We start from the raw sequence: 23,296 nt of genomic DNA, 5'->3' as shown, positions 1-23,296 counted from the left end.
ATGTGGGTGATGACACCCAGTGTGCAGTGTGATGGGAAAGAGCAGAGGGCAGGTTTCTTAAGGTTCCTAGTGCATAAACTGGCACTAGCAGACCCTGGAAATGGCTAGGAATGTTATTATAAGATGGGGGGGGGGCTTCCCTGGTGGCACAGTGGTTGAGAGTCCGCCTGCCGATGCAGGGGACACGGGTTCGTGCCCTGGTCCGGGAAGATCCCACATGCCACGGAGCGGCTAGGCCCGTGAGCCATGGCCACTGAGCCTGCGCGTCCGGAGCCTGTGCTCCGCAACGGGAGAGGCCACAACAGTGAGAGGCCCGTGTACCGCAAAAAAATAAATAAATAAAAAAGATGAGGGGGTGCTTTTCTTTACACTCCTATTCCCATTGGAAGCTATTTTGAATCCTTACCTTTTGACAGGAACCTTACCTATTTAGAATTGGAAACTGGCATTTCTGGATAAAAATCTCAGAGCTGTATACAACTATCTGTCTCTGAGCTAAAATGAAAATCCATCATATACATATATATATATATATATATATATATATATCAGTTCAGAAATTATTAAATAGCCTACTAATAGTATTTAGTCTATTAGTAATCTTTATCCATTTTCAGTGTGTTTCGTGAACTCATGATATTTAGGGAGCATTTGCTGGCTTGTTTCTTTAAGAGAAATGTAGTTTGATTGAAGCTTTGTTTTTCTTCCTTGTCCTTATTGTAATTGTGGTTTCTTCTGGCCCATTTTCCCTGTGTCTTTCTGCTTAACCCTTAAAGAAGTTCATATTTCAAGGAGTCTTCTATAATTTTGCCTTCTAGGACACCCTTTTAGTGGTGATTCTGTTTTCTTTCTCATGCATGTGTTTTTTCAAAGTGTGGTAGGTGGACTCCGGGCATTTGATGGTGGGAAGGGTGAGCTGCGAACATGGAGTGTGACAGCAGCTGGGGAGATGGGTGTGTGACCGTTAGGGCAGGGAGGATTTTCCTCTGATGGTTGGGGGCGGCTCCATAGCCCATAGCTCACGTGCTCACGAGCGTGTCTGTAGCCTTAGTTCAGCCATAACTGTTCAAGATGGGTTTCCCCTTGTCTCTTTTCAGAGCAACCAACGTGTCGACCTTTATAAGTGGAAAGACGGCAGTGGGGAAGTCAGCACGACCTTACAAGGCCACACTCGTGTCATCAGGTAGGCACAGCCCTCCACTGCTCCCTGGCCTGTCTCACTTTGTCGCAGTGTCTCGGGAAGTGAAACAAAGACACCGTCCCCCTCCAGGCTGGACCCTCTGTGTTGCATTGGCTCCAGGTGGCTGCTGCGTCCTTAGCAGTCCTGAAGTGATGGTCTTTGCAGCGAGGAACAGCCAGTGTTCAGGAGCCAGCATCCCTGTAGCTGTTAACCCCGATCCCAGGAGACACTTAGGTACAGCCTGGTCCAGAATAAAGGGTTAGAGCTGTTTGCTGTAGGAGGGAGATGAACTTACACCCGCAGAATCCCCCAGCTCATGGTCGGCGGTGCCCTGGAGCACAGAGACCTTGGGGGCCAGCCCTTTGCTCTCTGTCCAGCCACAGTGGGGCACCACGTGGAGCTCCTCATAGTCCGCATCATAGTCCGTTACCCAGATGCCCAGTTGCTTCCCACTCGTGGCCTTCCAGCTGGCTTCTGGAATGTTCCTGGATCCATCCTTTTCTGGGTGGGGAAAACTTCTTGTGAGAAGTAGCAGCAGGAAGTGTGGGAGTGGTGAAGCTGACGTGGGAGGTGATGGGAAAGGCCAGAACCCCCGGCCTGTGTTAACTGTTTGTGTAGCAAGTGCCTTTCAAGGAGTGAGGACGTGGGTGGGGAGGACCAGGGCCCTGCTTGCCCTCCTTGAAAACTGTGAGGCAACACGGCAGTTTGCCAGTGCTTTAAAGATGTTGGGTTTACTCAAGGTACCTGTGGTTGAGTCTGACTTAAAAAACGATGTCAACAATTACGTGGGGTTTTTTTCTTTGTTTTGTCTTAGTTTGCGCACATGCACGTATGTGCGCTTTTGTGTGTGTATGTGTTTTAAGTTGAAATGCTCTGTTTCTTTTGGTTTGGGGGAGCAGGTGGTAACCAGGGAAGGACCTGAAAGTTTCCTTCAGAGCTTGGTTAAGTCTTCTTTCCCAAAGAACTTTGGAGATTCCCAGCCTAAACCATGTTCAGGGGCCCATTAACAGTGACTTTCTGAAGCCACTAGAAATGAAATCTGCGAATGCTTTGGAAATGGACTCTGAATTTTTTTCTCTTCGTTGTTGTCCTGTTTATTCCTTGTGTTTCCAGTGACTTGGACTGGGCAGTGTTTGAGCCAGATCTCCTGGTCACCAGCTCTGTGGACACCTACATCTACATTTGGGATATCAAGTAAGAACCGTTAAGAGGCATAACCACTTGGCTGTGGAATGATCTGGGACCTTTGTTTTAGAGATAGGGTATCTTAATTTGGTTTTCCCTAGATGCAGACCCTGAGATGAGGAGACACTGCAGATACGTTGTTTAGGAGGGGACAGAACTGCCATTGGGGGTGGGAAGAGAGACAGGATCGGGAAGGCCACACAGAGAGGGCACATCATCTAATTGGGTACCACCATGAACAGGTGGAGCTTGGTCTTACTGGGAACACTAGGGGCTGGTGTACCACTCCCTCCTCAGAGGTGTTCCCCTCCGAGGGCTGAGGAAGCGGGGGCACCGTCACTGTCAGTCATTGGTTGAAGGCTGTCCCCGGGGGCCTCAGCTCCCTGGCACTTCAGGCCTGTCACAGAGGTTTGCAAAACGGGCTTCAGCAGCCAGGGAAATCCCGTTGTCAGAGAACCACAGGTTCTGGCATTTGGAAGTCAGGCTGGAGCTTCCTGAAGTGGCAGGTGACGGTGGGGGCATTCTGAGGGGTACAGACACACACGTGCTGCAGCGAGCAGTGCTCCAGGACAGCTGCTTTGCTCTTGGTGACGCTTCGCTTCCCCTCTGGAAAGGGGGCTGAGAGCCACCTCGTAGAGCAACTCTCCACGGAGCAAAGAGTGGAGGAGCGCCCAGCCCAGGGCCTGGCGCGTCCTGAGTTCTTAATAAACATCCATTCCCGTTTCTCTTTGTACAGCAGATTCCTTTCCCCGTAACCGTTAACTAGAGGGCCTGTGGCCTGTGGAGTCCCCAGAAAGGACACCCTCTCCCCAGCCAGGCCACTCTGCTCCCAAATGGCGGTGACTTTGTGATGCTTTACACTGAAAGGTAAACTGTAGGCAGAGGACAAGCCAGGTATTGAGGTTTGACTGACCAGACAGACCAGGGAAAGGGATCCTCAGGGAGTAAGGATGCACACAGCTGACTTCACCTGCATCCCATGCAGGTTAGCGCTTCCAAGGTGACAGGTCTAAGGGCAGCGCCAGAGGAGGGAGAAGGAGCAGAAAATCCAGGGGAAGTGGAAGAGAGGGGCTCTTAACGAGCAAACCGCCCCCTGGGAGCTCTGGGGCAAGCGTCCCTCATTTACATGAAACAGTTGTTTTCATAATTTAAAGACTGAAAGACACTTGAACTGACTTGCCTTCTCAGGTCTTCTGAACAGTAAGCCAGGGCTGCAGATTTGCCTTGTCTGGCCCTCCTAGCCCTAGGGGGCTGCCCAGTTCTGTCATTTTGACCATTCGTGGTGAACGGTTGAGTCTTCCATTGTATCCAGGAGTAGTTTAAAAAAATAAATAAAATCGTGGTAAAAGCCACAAAGCAAAATTTACCATCTTAATCATTTTTAAGAGTGCGGTTCAGTAGTGTTAAGTATGTTCACATTGTTGTGCAGCAAAGCTCCAGAACTTTTTCATCGTGCAGAACTGAAAATCTGTACCCATTAACCAACTCCCCGTTTCCCCCTCCTCTCAGTCCCTGGCAGCCACCACTCTACTTTCTGTCTCTATGAATTTGACGACTCTAGGTACCACATGTAAGTGGAATCATACAGTGTTTGTCCTTTTGTGACTGACTTACGTCACTTAGTATAATATCCTCAGGGTGCGTCCATGTTGTCGCTCATGACAGTATTGCTTTCCTTTTTAAGGTCTAATAACAATCCATTGTATGTAGAGACAGTAGTGTATTTATCCGTTCATCAGTCGTGGACACTTAGGTTGCTTCTACCTCTTGGCTGTTGGGAACACCCAGAGTAGTTTTCCAGTCCACCTTGGCAGTGCTGTTGGTTCTTGCAGAATTACGCCTCCACGACTGTCCCGTTGTTCCACAGGAGAAATGACACCAGGAAGGGGTTCCCTTGGCTCCCTCCACCCCCGCATCAGAGTTACCCAGGCCACGCCAGGTCGTGTAATTTGTTCTCTGTGGATACAACTGTATAATTGGAAATTCTTAGCCTCAGCTGAAGAGGCTGAGAAAGTTCATCTCGCTGGAGGGAGACAGGCTTCTCTTTACACTACTTTTTAAGGTCCTCACATTCCCACTGAAAGGAAAGTGAAGAAATGCGAGCAGCGGGAGAAAGGCACCAGGTGGATGGGGGCAGGTGAACGGGCTTTTGACTTCTGACTCTTATGTTTCAGAGATACACGGAAGCCGACCGTTGCGCTGTCTGCTGTAGGTGAGTGGACGCCCCCCCGGCGGCCTGCATTCCCTTCCTTCCACTGCTTCGTTCCCACTGACCCCCCCCGTCCCCCATGCCCCAGGCTCTGTCCACGGTCGCGTGGACCTGTAAGGTCCACGTCACAGGGCCCTTCTCCCGCTCCTCGCAGAAGTTAGAGTCAGGACTGTAGAATGTGGTCAGGAACTTATTTCAAAATTCAAGGGCAGGAGCCACATTGGTTTGTTTTTAAACTTTTTCTTGTGGAAACTTTCAAAAGTGTATAAAACTAGAAGAGGATGAATTGCCTTGTGTTCGTCATCCAGCTTGAACGTTGTCGACAGACAATCTTATTTCCTCTTTCACCCGCTAGTCCACCACCCCTACCCCTATCCCCTTTGGGATTATTTTGAAGCAAATCCCAGGTGTCATATCATTTCATCAACAAATATTTCAGTTAAGTATTTTTAATAAGAGAAGAATCCTTTTAAAAAAAACATAACCACAATACCATTAGCATACCTAAAAATATTAACAGTAGCTCTTTAATGTCGTCAAATATTTAAGCAGTATTCAGATTTCCCCAGTAGTCTCAGTAGTTTTGTTTTTTGTTCTCTTTTTACAAATTATTTGAATCAATCCAAATAAAGTCCGTATTTATAAGTGGTTGATATATTTCTCATCTCTTTCAGTTGGTAGGTTTCTCCTCCCTTCCCTTTTTTGGTTTGTTTGTTTGTTTTTCCTTCCCTGCAGTTTCTTTACTGAAGAAACTGCGGTTTCCGCACAGTCTAGATTATACTGATTGTGTCCCCGTGGTATCATTTATGGGCATACTGGGCATACTGAAACTTTGAAATCACTTTCTGAGCTACCTGTTTTCATCACTCTGTTGGAATTTGACTCTTTTTGCAGTGCTGCATTGGGCCTGTTACAGAGTATTCTCACCACTTCCTGAGAGCTGAACTTGGGCATAGAACCGGTATACCTTGCCCACCATGATGAAGCCCAGCCATCAGTATTCTATTTTGGCCTCCTTGATCAAAACAGATCATATTATCTGTCTCTTAAATCCTGCTTTTTTGTATCTTCTTGCGTCATTTGAATTCACATTTGGTGTTTGCTCCAAAATGATCACATTATTCTTCTTTTTATCCCCCTGCACCCCAGCACCTCATCATTTGAAGGCATTAAACATCATGACTGTATTAAGCAGTTGGTTGGTTTGTTCTGTGAGGTTAGGGACCACGTCTGCCTTGTTCAGGGCTGCAGACCAGGGTCAGCCTAAGCGCCTGTCCTGTGGAGATGCTCTGGGAGTGTTTGTTCCATGGATGTGGAACTCAGGCACCTGTGTCGCTTGTGCTGAGTGCTTAACAGCTGTGCTGGTGCCTCCCTCACAACCTGTGCACACACACTTGTAGGCACTTATGACCTGAGGCATAGAATGGCCCACAGACGTGGTTGCAGAGGACACTGAGCTGAAAGAAACTACTAATGGTCTGTGAATGTCGCAGTCATCCATCCCTGACTTTGTTGTTTCTACTTGCAGGCTTTTAAGTTAGATGGCTTATAGAGGACCTCTAAAAAGAAAGATTATTCTAATTGCTTTCTTTTGGGAGTCTTTCTGAAAAAACAGAGGTAGGAGACTTCTTTCTTTTTTGCACCTCAGTGAGGTCTCAGTGGTGGCAGAGCTCTCATTCCCTGAGAGGTGCAGCCTGGGTGCTGCGGCTCCCCAGAGCCTGTGGTCCTCATCTCTCTGTGAGCACATTGTTTATACCTTGGGGTAGGGGGTCAGTAAGAGCATGTCCGTGTGTGCTCCAGAGCGTTATCTGTTTCTGAGAGCTCTTATGGTCTGGGAGGTCTCCGTTTGACCCTGGTGTCACAATCCTAATAAAACACATTGAATTAGGGGGTTCCCAGAATCCTCTGGGAGGCTTCATGTTCTGATGGACCACCTACTGGGAAAGGCATATTTTCTTGGAACTTATTTTTCTTTTCTTTTTCCTTTTCTTCTGGTTTTATTGAGATATAATTGACACACAGCACTGTATAAGTTTGTGTACAGCATAATGATTTGACTTACGTACATGATGAAATGATGACCACAGTAAATTGAGTGAACATCCATCATCTCATTTAGACACAACATTAAAGACATAGAGAAAATTTTTTTTCCTGTGTTGTTGAATTCTTTGGTAACTGTCACGTGGAGACGGAGCAGTATTTTTTTTTTTTTAATAAATTTATTTATTTATTTTTGGCTGCGTTGGGTCTTTGTTGCTGTGTGCAGGCTTTCTCTAGTTGCAGTGAGCGGGGGCTACTCTTCATTGCTGTATGCAGGCTTCTCATTGCGGTGGCTTTTCTTTGTTGCAGAGCACGGGCTCCAGGCGTGCGGGCTTCAGTAGTTGTGGCTCGCGGGCTCTAGAGTGCAGGCACAGTAGTTGTGGCACACGGGCCCAGTTGCTCCATGACACGTGGGATCTTCCTGGACTGGGCCTTGAACCTGTGTCCCCTGCATTGGCAGGCGGATTCTTAACCATTGCGCCACCAGGGACCCTGGAGCAGTCTTTTTTTTTTTACACACTTTCTCCTCTAGCTGATATCATTTCTTGCAAAGAAACTGGGTCTCCTAAGTAATAGGAGACCATCCTCCAACTTCAGGGTCTCCATCATTCGTTCTTAGGTGACTTAAGGTGCCTTGTGTCTCAAGGAAAAAAAAACAACAAAAAACCAAATAAGCAAACAAATACCCTCACCAAAACCAAGCAAGGGTAAAGTCTGGGCCTTACTCTATTTCCTGTTAGGTTCTGAGTCCTTGCTTCCTGTCTCATACTCTGCGGTTTCTTGGTCAGGTTGCTCTCCAAAGTCCTGGATCCACTGCGGTGTCCCCAAGTAATAAACACCCACCCAAAGGGAGAGGGTGTCAAAGCAGAAATGTCATGTGTTGTCTGAGCAAAGAACAAGAAGAGGTGGAGGGAGAGTCATCATGTGGTTCTGGTTTAACATCATCATCGTGATTATTTTGAGTCAGCTGGAAGTGCTGCTATGCCCCAATTTTCCACCCGTCTCAGCCCCTTCTGGCATCTTCCAGTATGCCTCCTCTCTTATGTAGCTCTTTTGTCCCCGTTGTTGTTACCTCTGTGTTCTGGCAGAGGACTGAGTTCACATGGTGCCAGGAGTGTTCCCTTTCCCTGTCTCCACGCAGGGCCACGTGTAACCGCTTGCTCATGGGGAGATGAGAGTGGGGGTGGGGTGCACATAATTTTCTGAGGGCAGAATTGGGCCACACTGGGGCTTATTCTTCAGCTGAGCCTCATCTGGAGGCTGTGTTTTTCCAAGACACTCCCTCCCCCAGAAACGAAACCAAAAAAACCAGTGTGGGAAGGAGCAGGCTTTGAGCTGAGGCTCTTCTGATTGGGAGCGCAAGCTTGGTGTCCAAGAGGATGAAGGGCCAGGTTGTGTGATGTGTCAGTTACCAGCCAGCAGAGCCGGGCTGAACCGCCGCTCTGTAAGAAACTGTATTTCCCTGCTGATTCTGCTCGGAGGTAACCTGAAGTTTTTTTTTTTTCTCCTTAGTGAGATTATTTCCTCAATTAGGTGACTCTGATCCTGTTCCCATGTGTTAATTCATTTATTCTTTGGCTTCATTTTCTCCTTAACGATGGAGCTGATGCAGTCCTAGAAGCTTGAAGAGTTCTGTTCTTACTCATCCGGAGCTCATTATCCAGCTCCCCTGGATAAGCTCCACTCTGGTGCTGAAGGCGTTGAGGGCAACAGCTTTCCTCCCCTGATTTTTCTTTGCAGCGGGTGCCTCACAGGTCAAATGGAATAAAAAAAACGCTAATTGCCTTGCCACCAGTCATGACGGGGATGTACGGATATGGGACAAGCGGGTAAGTAATCTTTTTCCCCTCTGAGAGGATCTGAAGAGGATGCTGTGAATAGCAGGACTTGTTTTGAGAGACCAGGGTACCCTGTGCAGCCTGGTTAATTGCCACGTTAAGATCCTAGTACCAGATGACATTTGCTTCCCGATCAAACTGGTGTTGATGGAAGATAAGGGAGTGAGACATTATGATCAGTGGTTAAGAAAACGAGCTTGGGGAATTCCCTGGCAGTCCAGCAGTTAGGACTCTGAGCTTGCACTGCAGGGGACACAGGTTCAATCCTCGGTCAGGGAACTAAGATCCCGCAAGCTGCGTGCTGTGGCCAAAAAAAAAAGAAAAAAAAAAAAAGAAGATGAACTTGGCCTGACCTAGGCTAGCGTCCCATTTTGCTGCCTCCTGATTATGATATCAGGTGAGCCACAAACTTTTCCAAGCCTCAGTTTCCTTTTCTTCAGAATAAAGATGATAATAGTGTGTGTGTCCCTGAGGGGGTCAAGCCTGGGGGACCAGATACTATTCTAGAATGGTCAGCAGGCTTCACATTCCTGCCCCAGATTGCAAAGTGAAAACTCATTGTTCTAGGACATATACCATCTAGAATTAAATCACTGAGGCAGGATACTTGGTATGCTCAAATCTTCCCTTGGAAGTCTAGCTGTGCCGTCAGCCTCAAATGAGCCTGCAGAGGGTACGTTCTCCCTGCATTAGCCCATGGACCTGAGAGGCATGAAAGAGTTGCAGGGTTCTGGGCTGCTACTGTAATGGCAAGTCTGGAAGTTTGATATGTTGGCATCAGTGAGAACAGTGATGCAGGGAAAGGGCCTCTTCCATGACTAGCTGCCAGACGACTGGGTAAGAATGCAGAGAGTGGTCGACTTCTGTAAGATCTGGGGTGTAAATTCTGCTTCCTGCTCTGTGAAACCTGCCTTCGTGGGGAGGACCTACTGTTAGTTTTCCTGGAACTTGTTCAGGAACTGTCCCAACTGGGATGCTGACTGTAAAGTCTCAGCCTTGCTTCCGGCTGCCCTGCTCCCTTCTCCTTCCAGCAGGGAATAAAGTCATACAGTTGGAGAGGAGAGGGAAGTGAAGCAGAGATTGGGAGGCTGCTGGTTTGGGTGCGAAGACCTGCTGGGAAAGGGGTGTGCCGGCTGAAGCCCTTGCTTTAGGTGGCTTTTAGGTGACAAGGTGATTTTATAAGGAAAGGATGGATGGTGCATCCTCTATACGTTAGTTTTATCTCTGTCCCTTTAGTCCAGTCTGGTAATAGTCATTCTTCATCCATCTTTATTTCTTCAATTGGCAATTGGTTTTATTCATATTTGGCACTGGTATAGCATTTAAATATAGTAAATGGTTTAACTAAAATGTTTGGTTAATTTGTAGTACTTGTGTATTTGCTTTAGACTGTTTTCAGAGCCATAGGCAAAATAAACAATTGGGTATTTAGCCATGAGCTCGGTGAGGACCTGTTTTCCAAAACAGTAGCTGTGTTCCTTATCTTGTAGAAATGTACTGCTGAACTGTTTCTTTCTAGCCTTCGGATTGGTCTACTCATAACCCTGACTTCCCTTAACGAGCCTTTTATCTATTTTGTTTAAAGAGCTTTAACTTTTTCTTGGCTATTAATACCTAGGACTTCTGTTCATATGGATTGTAAAGCTTGTTGGTTGTCATTTCACTTCTCTGGCACTTTCTAGTATCAAAGCAGGACTATTGGCAGCAAGCATCACAGGCTTAAGAAAGTGTGGTATCAGTGGTAATGTTGGATTTTTCACTCAAATTCGTGAATGACTAGTAATACTAATATTTCTTTTTTTTTTTTTTTTTGCGGTATGCGGGCCTCTCACTGTTGTGGCCTCTCCCGTTGCGGAGCACAGGCTCCGGACGCGCAGGCTCAGTGGCCATGGCTTACGGACCCAGCTGCTCCGCGGCATATGGGATCTTCCCAGACCGGGGCACGAACCTGTGTCCCCTGCATCGGCAGGCGGACTCTCAACCACTGCGCCACCAGGGAAGCCCAGTACTAATATTTCTAAGTGTTCATTATGCACAGGCATTGTTCTAAGAACTTCATGTGTATTGATTCATTTCTCTTTATAACTAACCTTTAAAGTAGGTAATATTATTACCCCATTCTACAGCTGAGTAAACTGAGGCACAGTTTGTTGCCAGGATTTAAATTCAGGGAGGCTGGTTCTGGAGATTACACTGTTAACCTAATAGACCAGTGCTGATTACAGAAAGTAATACATGCTCTTTGTTGAAAATATAAAAGAGAAAATAAAAATCATTCATAGTCCTGCCCCAGAGACAAATGCTAATATTTTGGTGTTTTCTTTTCTTATGCTTTTTTTAAAACATGGTTTATCATATCATATGCATAGTTATGCATACTTTTTTCATTTAACATTACAACAAATGCATTTCCCCTGTGTTATAAGCTCTAAGTATAACTTTTAATGGCTACATCATATTGTATCAGATAGCTGTACAATAATTGGTTCTAACATTTAATTATTCCCCACTTATTATTCATGTTGTTTCTGGTTTCTAGGTGTTCCAAATAACACCAAGATGAACATCTTTGGTACCTAAAGCTTTTTGTGAATTTAGGATATTCCCTTAAGAAAGGAAGAATTTTAAGTCTGTTGATAAAAATTGTCCAGTTTTTTTCCCGAACAGGTTATACTATTTTATATGTATACCACCAGTGACAAATGCAGCCTCACTGCATTGAATATTATTTATAAATATCTTCTAACTTGATTGCTAAAAACAATCTTTTAATGTTTTAATGTATGAATATATTTCTGAGGTTTCCTTCTGAATTTGTTTTATATATGCTTATTAATAATGTATTGTTTTCTTTTGTGATGTGTGTTCATTCTCTTTTTGAGGTCTTAGGGCTTGATCATTTTAAGCTTGGTGGTTTTCCGATATAGAGAACAAACTAGTGGTTACCAGTGGGAGTGGGAAGTGGGGAGGGGCACTATAGGGGTAGGGGATTATGCGGGACAAACTATTATGTACAAAACAAGCAACAATGTTGTGTTACATTGTACAACACGGGAAATAAAGCCAGTATTTTATAATAACTATAAATGGAGTATAACCTTTAAAAATTGTGAATCACTGTATTGTACACCTGTAACATATAATATTGTACATCAACTATACTTCAATTAGAAAAAAAAAGATTAGTGGTTTTACCCCCAGGATTGGGGTTGGGTCTGTTTAGATGTCACAGCCCCTCTTTGTGGGTGATTGTGAGGAAGGGGAGCAGGAATTGCAGACCACGGTACCAAAGGAGAAAAGCATCCACTACCTTGTGTCCTTCATTAAGGCCGTACCTGGAGCCAGAGCGGAAGTAGATTAGGCTCACAGGCCCATATTCAGAGAATGCGTGAAGGAGAGCTGGAGAAGTCTTCTGTCGTTTGTTTTCAACAAAACAAATGGAGGGCTTCCCTGGCGGCGCAGTGGTTGAGAGTCCGCCTGCCGATTCAGGGGACACAGGTTTGTGCCCCGGTCTGGGAAGATCCCACATGCCGCAGAGCGGCTGGGCCCGTGAGCCATGGCCGCTGAGCCTGCGCGTCCGGAGCCTGTGCTCCGCAACGGAAGAGGCCACAACAGTGAGAGGCCCGCGTACCGCAAAAAAAAAAAAACAACAAAGCGGAGTTTCTTAAGAGTAGAGATGGTCTCTGGGAGTTCTTTGTTGTTGTTTTGGCTGCGCTGTGCAGCATGCAGGATCTTAGTGTCCCGACCGGGGATCAAACCTGCGCCCCCCTCCAGTGGGAGCACGGAGCCCTAACCACTGGACCGCCAGGGAATTCCTCTGGGAGTATTTTTGTATTCCCACTTGGCACCTAGCAGACTGTTATATGGTGGACACTATGAGTTCCTTCTGAAGTGACAACTCTCGTTGCTGATCCTTTTGCAGAAGCCCAGCACAGCAGTGGAGTATCTCGCAGCCCACCTCTCCAAAATCCACGGCCTGGACTGGCACCCAGACAGCGAGCACATTCTTGCTACCTCCAGTCAAGACAACTCTGTCAAGGTGAGCGGCATCCCCAGGGCAGTTGGGGGAGCGTGTTTGGGAGGCATCAGGGGTGTGTCAGCACTTTCTTCAGAAGGAAATTTGCAGTAGGTTAGCATGGCCCGTGTTTCAGGGGTGCATGTGCTTTTTGGGGAGCTGGGCAAGTACACCTGGTTATGTGGTCCAGCGGGAGTGATGTAGTAGCACGTATCTGATATGGCTCCTGGCATTTGTTCAGAGGCTTTTCTTCTTTCCCTTTGTGAAAGGAAGTCAGAGACAAAAACATCTAGAAAGGAAAAGAAGTTTACTTGCCAAGAAGTTGTCAGGAAGTCCCATTTCAGGACTGGCTCATCAAAATAAAAACACAACAGATAAACAAATAAAGGAGAAAAGCCCACGTGGTCATTAAAGTTATCAAGTTTACCATTAGTCTGGGGTGGAAAAAGCAATTTTCTCACGTGATTATCACATCTGCACAAGTTAGGACGTCGTCGATCATCAGCATTTCCCAAGTAGAGATGGAGTTGTTTTATTAGAGATTCTCTAAGTTACAGGAGATGCTCAAGGATTTATGTATGTCGGTGACCCTATTATTTTTGGTTCTCTCAGTGTTTCTTGTTTGTTTGTCCTCTCTGACTGTGGGATGTGATATGCACCCTTGTTCAAAAGGATGCAGGGCACAGAGTTAGCCGTGCCCCACAGTTCCTGCATATGATCAGGTCTCTGCCTGGAAGGACAGAGATTTGATCGCAGCAATTTGCTTAGCAGCTTTAGGATTCAGCTTCAGCAATTTAATGCTTTGTTTTATTTACACAGGCATGTACGTCTTTTTGGTATGGTTAGCAAAGCTAGAATCGTACACTCAGGCTTAAAATCTAACTTCTCTCTGGAGGTTTGTAAATCCCCTGGGGCTGTAATTTATTCTTATGTGCCAACAGTGGTTTTTCTGTTTGTTTGTTTGTTTGTTTTGGATTTAAGTGTTTGTCCCCATACCCCATCAGCTTGTTTCCCAACTTCAGGAACCAGTAATAATCCGATTCACCTCCTTCTCTTTCTTTGAGGTCCCCAAGTTTGTCAATATTCACTGACAACTTTACTACCCTTGAGGCCCGGATTCCATAGGTAATAAAATAGAAACAGACCAGTTTCCACATGTGAAACACAGTCCTTATTCCTTACTAGTGGGCTTAGCTTATGAATTAAATGAGATTTTGGGCATGGTATTTGATTTATTCCACTATACCCTGGTAGGAAGACAGTTTTTACTGAACATATACAAATAACATAACTGTAAAAAGTGAAGCAATTTAGAGGCACTTACAATAGTCAGCCATTGTTTTTAGTAATTGGTTGATAAGGCTCAATGCATGCCATTTTTTCCTACATAATCATTTTCTTTAGTTTATCTGACAATTTATTAGCTTATAATTTATAACAATAATTTTCATTCTATTTGTCTTTTGTGAATTCTAAGGGGTCTGCTGGAACAAGATACCGTTGAATGAGTTTCACTTCACTTTGTAGATTGTAAACTGTAAAACTGTTGTATTGAGGGTTAGAGCTAGATCAAGAAGAAAGAAAAGGATTTTTCTTCTATGGCCGTTAAAAATAGAAGATGAACTGTAATGAAATTCGTTCATGTCAGTTTGGATAACCAATTGTTTTTTTCCTTATCTTGGGGTAAGCAGGCTATTTTACAAAATTGCCATCTTCCAGGCTGAGTCCTGGAAATCCAGACCCAGTCCCCTTGTGCATTCTGACATGTTCGTGGTATAAGGGGAGCCATATTGAGAAACCCGTACCCAGCGGCTGTTCCCTGTGATGTCAGCAGTCAGGAACCTGGTTCTTGACCGAGGGTCTTCCGACATTTCTTCAGAAAAATTTCTTTTTGATTCCTAGCTTGGAGCAGAGGCCTTTGGCAATGCTAAGAGGAAAGCAGAAGTTACCTATGGATAGGAGGCAGCATGGCTCTGGTTAACTTATTATAATAACCAACTTTATCACATTGAAATAGACTGAAGTCCTCCATTCAACTATAATGTAATCATTTCATAAGACCCCATCAATGATGGCCTTGAGAATAAGAGCTTTTTTTTTTTTTTTTTTTCCCGGTACACGGGCCTCTCACTGTTGTGGCCTCTCCCGTTGCGGAGCACAGGCTCCGGATGTGCAGGCTCAGCGGCCATGGCTCACGGGCCCAGCTGCTCCGCGGCATGTGGGATCTTCCCGGACCGGGGCACGGACCCGCATGCCCTGCATCGGCAGGCGGACTTTCAACCACTGCGCCACCAGGGAAGCCCCTGTCACCTGTTTTTGACAATAGTTCCTTAATACCTGATAGTTCAGAGTTTCATTCAGTCTTGGCCCTCCTGCCTTTGGTGCTCTGCCATTTCCTGCTTTCATGGCAAACGCTTGAGCTCTAAGTGTGTTTGTTTTTCTGTTAAAAGCATAAACGTCTCTAAGCCTCAGTTTTTGTCTGGCTCACCTGTGTGTTCCCTGCACCTTCCGTGTTGGAGTGGGTGGAAGAGTGGACGTGAGTGGTTGGGCCCCAAATAGTCGCACAGTCACCTTTTTGCTGTGTGGCCTTGACAAGTTACATCGTTTAGTAATTTAGCTTCCACCCTTGAAAAAGAGATTCATAACACCCACTGTATGATTGTTGTAAGGATTAGATGGGATGAAACTCTTAAAGCTCTAAGCATCTGTCTGAAATGCAGTCAGCAGTCAGTACATTTTTAACTACTAGCAATAGCGGTAGTTAATTTAGTAGTTAAATTACTCTATGTAGTGTGAAGTGATACAGGATGAAAAGTTGTCACTCCTACCTTTCAACTATGAAGGTAGTTTAATAGGCAGGCTGGCAGTGATCTGCCTCAAGGAGTGATCCTCATGTGTTCACAGAAGTCTTTGTTTCTCCTATAATGTTTCTAAGTGTGAAAGGGGCATTTCCTGTGTGTCTCTGTCACAGGAGCATGGCCATGGGGGCTGATTCAAATGCAGTTAGAGGACAGAAGCATGGAATTTGAAGGCTAGGCTTATTTCTTTTCTGTTTTTTTTTTTTAATATTTATTTATTTATTTGGCTGCATTGGGTCTTAGTTGTGGCACACGGGATCTTTGTTGAGTCATGGGGGATCTTTCATTGCGGTGCACGGGCTTCTGTCTAGTTGTGGCACTTGGGCTCAGTAGTTGTGGTGTGCGGGCTCTCTAGTTGTGGCACACAGGCTTAGTTGCCCCGCGGCATGTGGGATCTTAGTTCTCCGACCAGGGATTGAACCCGCATCCCCTGCATTGGAAGGAGGATTCTTAACCACTGGACCACCAGGGAAGTCCCGGCTATGCTTATTTTGATAGTTGAGTGTTTTTTTTTTTTTTTTAATGGCATTTATTTCACAAATTGTACTGCTTTCTTTCTTTCAGTTCTGGGATTACCGCCAGCCTCGGAAATACCTCAATATTCTCCCTTGCCAGGTGCCTGTCTGGAAGGCCCGATACACTGTGAGTGAGATGCACTACCTCTTGCTCGGAAACATTATCTAGGTGTTTTGGACAGAAGGGGCCAGGGACATTTCCTCTTATTTTTTTGTGAGACAGTTTTCTCCTTCTGTCTTGGTTTAGAAGTGGGACAAAGGTGCTAATGACGGCATAAAAGCTGTTACCTATTTAAAAATTTGCCCTTGGGTCGTTGGGTGAGACTCTCTACTAGAAGTGCTAGACTAGCTGGGCTGGGGAGCTGGGCAGTGTGAAGGTGGTCAGTAAGGGAGGGGAAGAGGGTAAGCTGGAGGGTTGAGAGGCTGGAGGTCAGTGGATCGTGGTGGAAGGAACTCTGGCTTTAGATTCAGAAGACCTTGGTTTAGGGCTTGGCAATGACATTTAATTTTTTTCTCCAGCTTTACTGAGATATAATTGACATATAACATGGCATAAGTTCAAGGTATACAACATGTTGATATGTTACACTTACATATTGCCAAACAGTTACCACTGTAGCATTTGTTAACACTTCCATCGTCACATAATTACCATCTCTTTTCTGCAATGAGAACATTTAAGATCTACTCTCTTAACTCTCAAGTATATCATATGATGCTATTAACCATAATCACACGCTGTACATTAGATCTCCAGAGCTTATTCATCTTATAACCAGAAGTTTGTACCCTTTGACCAGCATCTCCCTGTTTCTCCCACCCCCAACCCCTGGTAACCACCGTTCTACTCTGTTTCTATGAGTTCAGCTTTTTAGATTCCACGTATAATGATATCATACAGTATTTATCTTTGTCTGACTTATTTCACTTACCATAATGCCCTCAAGGTCCATCCATATTGTGACAAATGGCAGGGTTTCCTTGTTTCTTGTCGCTGAATAATATTCCATTGTATATGTACCACATCTTCTTTATTCATTCATCCATTAACGGACATGTAGGTTGTTTCTATATCTTGGCTATTGTGAATAATGCTGTAATGAGCCATTTAATACTTGTGTGGCCTTGGTCAAGGCACCTGTGTTTTTTGAGTAATAGTTTCCTCCTGTGTCAAACATGAATAATAGTGTTTAATATCCCTTGCTCTTTTTTAAAATTGTGATAAAATTCCTTATTTTTAAGTGTCCAATTCGGTGGCGTTTAGTACCTGTACAATATGTTTTCCCTTTGGAAAAAAAACATGTATGAAAATGCTGTATAAACCACAAAATGCTACAAGTATAGTGGATAGGCTGTTACCGACCTTCCAACTTTGTTGCCAGATGGATAATTGATCAGAGCTAATATATTTCCTTCAGTGTCAACTTGAAAGGGAGCACAGGGATGAATGGAGGGATCTTTATGCATTAGGCTGCCACCTGCTGCGTCATGGCGTGAAGAAGAGAATTGGGGTATTACTTGGCCTTCACATCTGGGAGCACTTGGGAGGAAGTCAGGCTTTGCTCTTGTGAATTGAAATACTTCTCTGGATTAATATGTTTGCTTTAAAAAGCAAACAGGAAAGCTCAGGAGTGCTGCCAAGAGGGCAGGAGACAATCAGTGTGCTCTTAGGTGGCCTTGGCTTAATTCCTTAAAGAACAGAGTCTGCCTGTCAACCAAATGAGCCCCTTAGCTACCTTGCAGATCGGGTGTTTATGAGTGGAAAGTGTCAGTCCTGAAATTGGAAGATTTTCCTCTGCAAAGCTGTGGTCTTGCGAGCAGTGGGAAGGCGCTGCTTCACCTGGATGGTGTGCTTCTGGTGCATTTCTGCATGGCGGGGTTTGTTTGCTGTCTGGGGTTACCCTCAGTGTGCTTTGCACGCTCATTCTGGGAATGTACTCGATAACTCTCAGAGGGAGCTCGTGGAGAGGAGCCGGGGTGTTCCCGTGTGCAACCCCTAGAGCCATTTGCTTCTTTTACATTAAAAAGCGTTCTTCTCCAAGTATTTGGCTTAGCTTTATTTTTTACTTGCTGTGGTCCCTTCCATCAGCAAAGGGAAAAAAAAAAAAGGAAAGCAAATGAAAAGTAGATGTTGATGGTCAACTGATGGTATTTGGAAAAATGTTCCCCAGGTGGGTTGGGGCCTCCCGTCAGCCAGTTTATTTTAATTAGGCGAGAATTCCAACGTGGGTAACTCAAGACTCGGCGGATTCTCCCTGGAACAATGCCTGCTTTTCCCTCTTCTTCCACAGCCTTTCAGCAATGGATTGGTGACCGTGATGGTTCCCCAGCTGCGGAGGGAGAACAGCCTGCTCTTGTGGAATGTCTTTGACTTGAACACGCCGGTCCATACCTTCGTAGGCCATGATGATGTGGTGCTGGAATTCCAGTGGAGGAAACAGAAGGAAGGTGGGTGGGAGGGAGACCGTCAACTGATTTCCTCCTGAGCCCTGCTCACCAACAGCTCCCGTCGGGGTGGGCCCTGTGATCGGAGGGGAGGATGCAGGAACAGGGCTGGCTTAGGAGCGGGAGTCAGGGAACCTCCCCCTTTAATCGTAGGTGGGTGATAAGGTGTGTGGCTGTGCTTCTTCCCCCCAAGTCCATCCTCTTGTGTTCTGTGTAGTGTCTCTCCTACGTGGAAGGGATCTGGAGACGTTGGTAGCCTTGCTGTTGGATCATTTCTAGAGCTGAGAAACTCGGGTCATCGCACACTCAGAAATCCCTGGCACTTGCTCCTTCCCCCCCATTTTTGTTTATTTGTTTGTTTTGTTTTGTTTTGGCTGCAACGTGCGCGGCTTGTGGTATTTTAGTTCCCCCATCAGGGATCAAACCCGGGCCCTTGGCAGTGAGAGCATGGTGTCCTAACCACTGGATTGCCAAGGAATTCTCCCTTCCCCCTCTATTGATGAGGGAGATGCAAGGTCATCATCAGTACCACCTACCACGTATTCCCACTTCTCTTCACAAGCACACAGTGGTATTTCACCTCCCAACCCCTTGAAGATAGGTTTGGCCATGTGACCTGCTTGGATTTTGAAACATGAACGAAAGTGATGCAGTCTCTTTTGGGTTGAAGTGGTAACAGCCAGTGTGCAATTATTTACCCTCTCTGCTTCTTCCGAGGTACCTGGAGAAACTCCATGTGGCGCTGCTCCCACCAGGGTGGGGGTGAGGTGAAGATGTAGAGAGAGCAGGAGAGCCTTGCATTAAGCCACTGAGATTTGGGGCTGTTTGTTATTGCAGCTTAATCTAGCTAGCTCTCATTCATGCATCATAAGTATAAGGGGGGTTAGGAAGCCCTCAGCCTCACTTTCTCCACCAACTCACCATGCAAACTTAATTTCAACCTCCCTTGTCTTGAGATCTTATTGCCACACTCTCTAAATATTTTCCAGACCAGAAGTATATTTCATGCTCTTTTCATATCACAAAAGGAAAACTGGGCCGCGGAGTGGTGTGACTTGTCCAGAGTCCAGGAGAGGTCTCTGGTGGACCTGGGATTAGAGCAGTCATCTTATCCCAGCTCGTTTGTGACCTTCACAAGCCTCTTCTAGGATAGTTTTTTTTGTTTTTTAAATTTTTATTTATTTAAAAATATTTATTCATTTATTTGGCTGCATTGGGTCTTAGTTGTGGCACGCAGGATGTTTGTTGTGGCATGCAGGATCTTTCACTGTGGCACGTGGGGTCTTCGTTGCAGCACACGGGCTTCTCTCTAGTTGTGGCTCAGGGACTCTAGAGCGCACGGGTTTAGTTGCCCCGCGGCATGTGGGATCTTAGTTCCCCGACCAGGGATTGAACCCACGTCCCCTGCATTGAAAGGTGAATTCTTAACCACTGGACCACCAGGGAAGTCCCTAGGATTGTTTTTGAAAGGAATCTTTTGATCAGGCTCTTAATTTTCCCATCTTCATTTCCATAATCTGACTTGCTTCTAGAAACACGAGGCTGCTTGGTCTCTATCCCATCAATTTCCATGCTTGACTTCATCTTTCAACTCTTTGTCCTGCATTTTGCCATTGAAAAGAGATGATAGCGTTTCCCCATGGTCTGGCAGCGAGAGGTTGGCCTGTAGTTTTGGACTGAAATAAAAAGTTTTTAGCAACCCATTTTCAGTTGTCTGTGTCATCTGTAAGCTGGCAGGGTGAATTGTATAAATTGAGGCTGTCTAGCCAGTAGTGAAATTTTGAGTACAAGTTATAGGTGTTTTCTAAAATTCCTTTTTATTGTGAGATATATCATCTACAAAATTGCATAAAACATGTAGAGTTTATAATGTGAAAATCTGTGTGACTACCACCAAGGTCAAGAAAGAAAGCATTGTTAGAACCCGGAAGCTTCCCGATCACAGTCCTTTCGCTTTCCTAGAGGTAAACACTATCCTAACATTTACGATAGTGATTTCTGTTTTTATTTTTACAGTTTACCACCCATTTCTGCATCCCTAAAAATACTTTAGGTTTGTTTGTTTTTGAACCTTTTATAAATGTAGTCATCCTGCATGTATTCCTTTTTTAAAAAAAAATTATTTAGTTGCATCATGCGGACTCTTAATTGCAGCATGCACGCGGGATCTAGTTCCCCGACTAGGGATCGGACCTGGGCCCCCTCCATTGGGAGCCCAGAGTCTCACCCACTGGACCACCAGGGAAGTCCCCATCCTGCATGTATTCTTATATTTTACTTCTTTCTCAACCTAATGGTGTTCCATTTTCTTTTTACTGCCATGTCTTCTTAGTCAGTTTTTACTGGACCACCTCAGGCTTTGATGTTGGTTTTTCACTGTGGTGAAGGAACTCTCAGAGGTCGGAAGAGAATCAGGATGTTGTGGTCCAAGGAAAAGGATGCTTCGTGAAGGAATCAGAGGTCATTGGTTTTGGGTTTTGCTGAAGGATCTCCATGCAAAGTAAGAGCGAAGCACTTAATTGTGTAAATAGGTATAAATAGGAAGCCATACGATCATTAAGAGACCAGTTCCAAAAGCTGATTGAGGAGGGAAGCCTGATTGTAAGACCGTGGAAACAGAGGCAGCACGAACTGGTTTTGTGAATGAGTTTGCCTTCAGAGGCAAGGAGTAGACTAAATTCCTTGGAGGAGGCTGCTGCCCTCTGTTTGAAGGCAAGGAGAAGAGGCAAGAAAGGGAGTAGGTGTGAAAGCAAAGGCCCTCTGAAAATAGGGAATAGGGCCGAAGACCCAAGTAGAGGATTTGGGTTTAGAAAGGAATTAGGCATAACTTTTCTTCAAAGTCAGGGACATGAAAAGAGGCTGGATGTGGAGTCAGAAAATTGTTGCTGGGACTTCCTTGGTGGTCCAGTGGTTAGGACTCTGTGCTTTCACTGCCGAGGGCCCGGTTTCAATCCCTGGTTGGAAAACTAAGATCCTGCAAGCCATGCAGCGATGCCAAAAAAGAAAAAAGAAAAGAAAATTGTTGTTATGAACATGGGCTAGACGGTGGTTCTCATGACAGGTAGTAGCTCAGAATAGTTGCTGTCTTGATAGTTGTACACAGGGATGTATTAAAACATAGAGGAATGAAGACCTGGTTGAAGGCAGTGACACAGAGAAGGAACTTTGGCCCTCACTCACTCTGTTCTTTGTTGCCTCAGTTTCCCCATCCATAATACGAGGGAATGGATGAAATTATTTCTAGATTCTTTGCTCTCTAAAGATGGCCATAAAGAAGATTCTAGATACCGCAGAATTACCCTGAAATGTTCTGATCTTCCATAAAGCTCTTTCAGAAAGCACCTTGGACCTTTTTATTGATAGGATAATTTCCCTTTGACCAGTCCTATCGTGTGAAAATACAATTCAGTCAGTTAAGAACATTAAAGATTGATTATTCCTTTTATAAAGAGATGCATTTCCTTACCAAAAAATTATTTTAAACAGTAAGATGTCACGATGCATTTAAAACAATTCATTTTACAAGCAACCTATTTATCCCCAGCTCCTCTGGAGCACGTAAAAGGAAGAACATTTGTGGATGTGAAAGTTCAGTGAGACGTTAAATCCCAGCATCTCTCTTCACTTGCTAATTTGTGAGCTATTATTTCACTTCATTTAAGTTTCTGCTCAGGACTTCCCTGGTGGCGCAGTGGTTAAGAATCTGCTTGCCAGTGCATGGGACATGGGTTCAAGTCCTGGTCCGGGAAGATCCCACATGCTGTGGAGCAGCTAAGCCCGTGCACCACAACTACTGAGCCTGCACTCTACAGCCCGCGAGCCACAACTACTGAGCCCGTGTGCCACAACTACTGAAGCCCGCATGCCTAGAGCTCGTGCTCCAAAACGAGAAGCCACCACAATTAGAAGACCGTGCGTAGCCACGAAGACCCAGCGCAGCCAAAGATAAATAAATTTATTAAAAAAGAAATAAGGGCTTCCCTGGTGGTGCAGTGGTTGAGAGTCCTCCTGCCGATGCAGGGGACACAGGTTTGTGCCCCGGCCCGGGAAGATCCCACATGCCGCGGAGGGGCTGGGCCCGTGAGCCATGGCCGCTGAGCCTGCGCATCCAGAGCCTGTGCTCCGCAACGGGAGGGGCCACAACAGTGAGAGGCCCGCGTACCGGAAAAAATAAATAAATAAATAAAAATAAGGTTCTGCTCAAAGGTGACTTCCTCAGGAAAGTCCTGTCTAAAAATAGTTCCCCTGTCGGTCTCTATCCTCTTATCCCATGTTATTTTTTTCATAACATTGTCACTACCGGACATGTTATTGTATGTTTCTACCATTGGAATGTGAGATCTGTAAAGACAGAGATTCTTTTTTTTTTTTTTGCGGTACGTGGGCCTCTCACTGTTGTAGCCTCTCCCGTTGCAGAGCACAGGCTCCGGACGCACAGGCTCAGCGGCCATGGCTCACGGGCCCAGCCCCTCAGCGGCGTGTGGGATCTTCCCGGACCGGGGCATGAACCCATGTCCCCTGTATCGGCAGGCGGACTCTCAACCACTGTGCCACCAAGGAAGCCCAAGACAGAGATTCTTGTATTCACTTTATAGCCCTAGTGCCTAGAACAGTACCTGGCATATAGGAGATGTTCCATAAATATTTGTTAAATGGATGAATGGATGAATGAATCTCCCCCCATCGCAACCTGTAAGAAACTTGATGTTGAATCCAGAAAAACCTCCATGATTCTTATCTGGTGATTTCTAGGGTCCAAGGACTACCAACTGGTTACGTGGTCACGGGATCAGACCCTGAGAATGTGGCGGGTGGATTCCCAGATGCAGAGGGTATGTATTCAATGATGCTGTGGAGGAATGTTAACTGGAAACACCAGAAACTTAAGATAGAGGATTTGGTAGTTGAAGAAGTTAGAGGATACGTAATGGACATTTAATACGTACTTGCCGGTTGGCCGAGTGGCTTGTGTATGCTACACTGAGGCTTTGAGGTATTCAAGAGCCCA

General features: G+C 45.5%; 1 protein-coding gene across 5 annotated transcripts in view; it reads left to right on the top strand.

The window, feature by feature from the left end:
• WDR59 (WD repeat domain 59) overlaps positions 1-23,296 on the top strand; it is a 108,407-nt gene that overhangs the window by 20,432 nt on the left and 64,679 nt on the right. For all 5 annotated transcript variants that reach the window (XM_060000882.1, XM_060000881.1, XM_060000880.1 and 2 more), the window contains exons 4-11: positions 1,098-1,183; positions 2,294-2,374; positions 4,540-4,577; positions 8,358-8,446; positions 12,378-12,494; positions 15,893-15,970; positions 18,135-18,291; positions 23,041-23,120. In XM_060000882.1, the coding sequence (XP_059856865.1) occupies positions 1,098-1,183; positions 2,294-2,374; positions 4,540-4,577; positions 8,358-8,446; positions 12,378-12,494; positions 15,893-15,970; positions 18,135-18,291; positions 23,041-23,120 (726 nt within the window). The remainder of the gene's footprint in view (positions 1-1,097; positions 1,184-2,293; positions 2,375-4,539; positions 4,578-8,357; positions 8,447-12,377; positions 12,495-15,892; positions 15,971-18,134; positions 18,292-23,040; positions 23,121-23,296) is intronic.

The sequence above is a fragment of the Delphinus delphis genome, chromosome 20, assembly GCF_949987515.2.
Source record: "Delphinus delphis chromosome 20, mDelDel1.2, whole genome shotgun sequence".
Lineage (NCBI taxonomy): Eukaryota > Metazoa > Chordata > Mammalia > Artiodactyla > Delphinidae > Delphinus > Delphinus delphis.
Note: the sequence above shows the minus strand (reverse complement) of the source record. Positions and strands in the feature narration are given on the sequence as shown.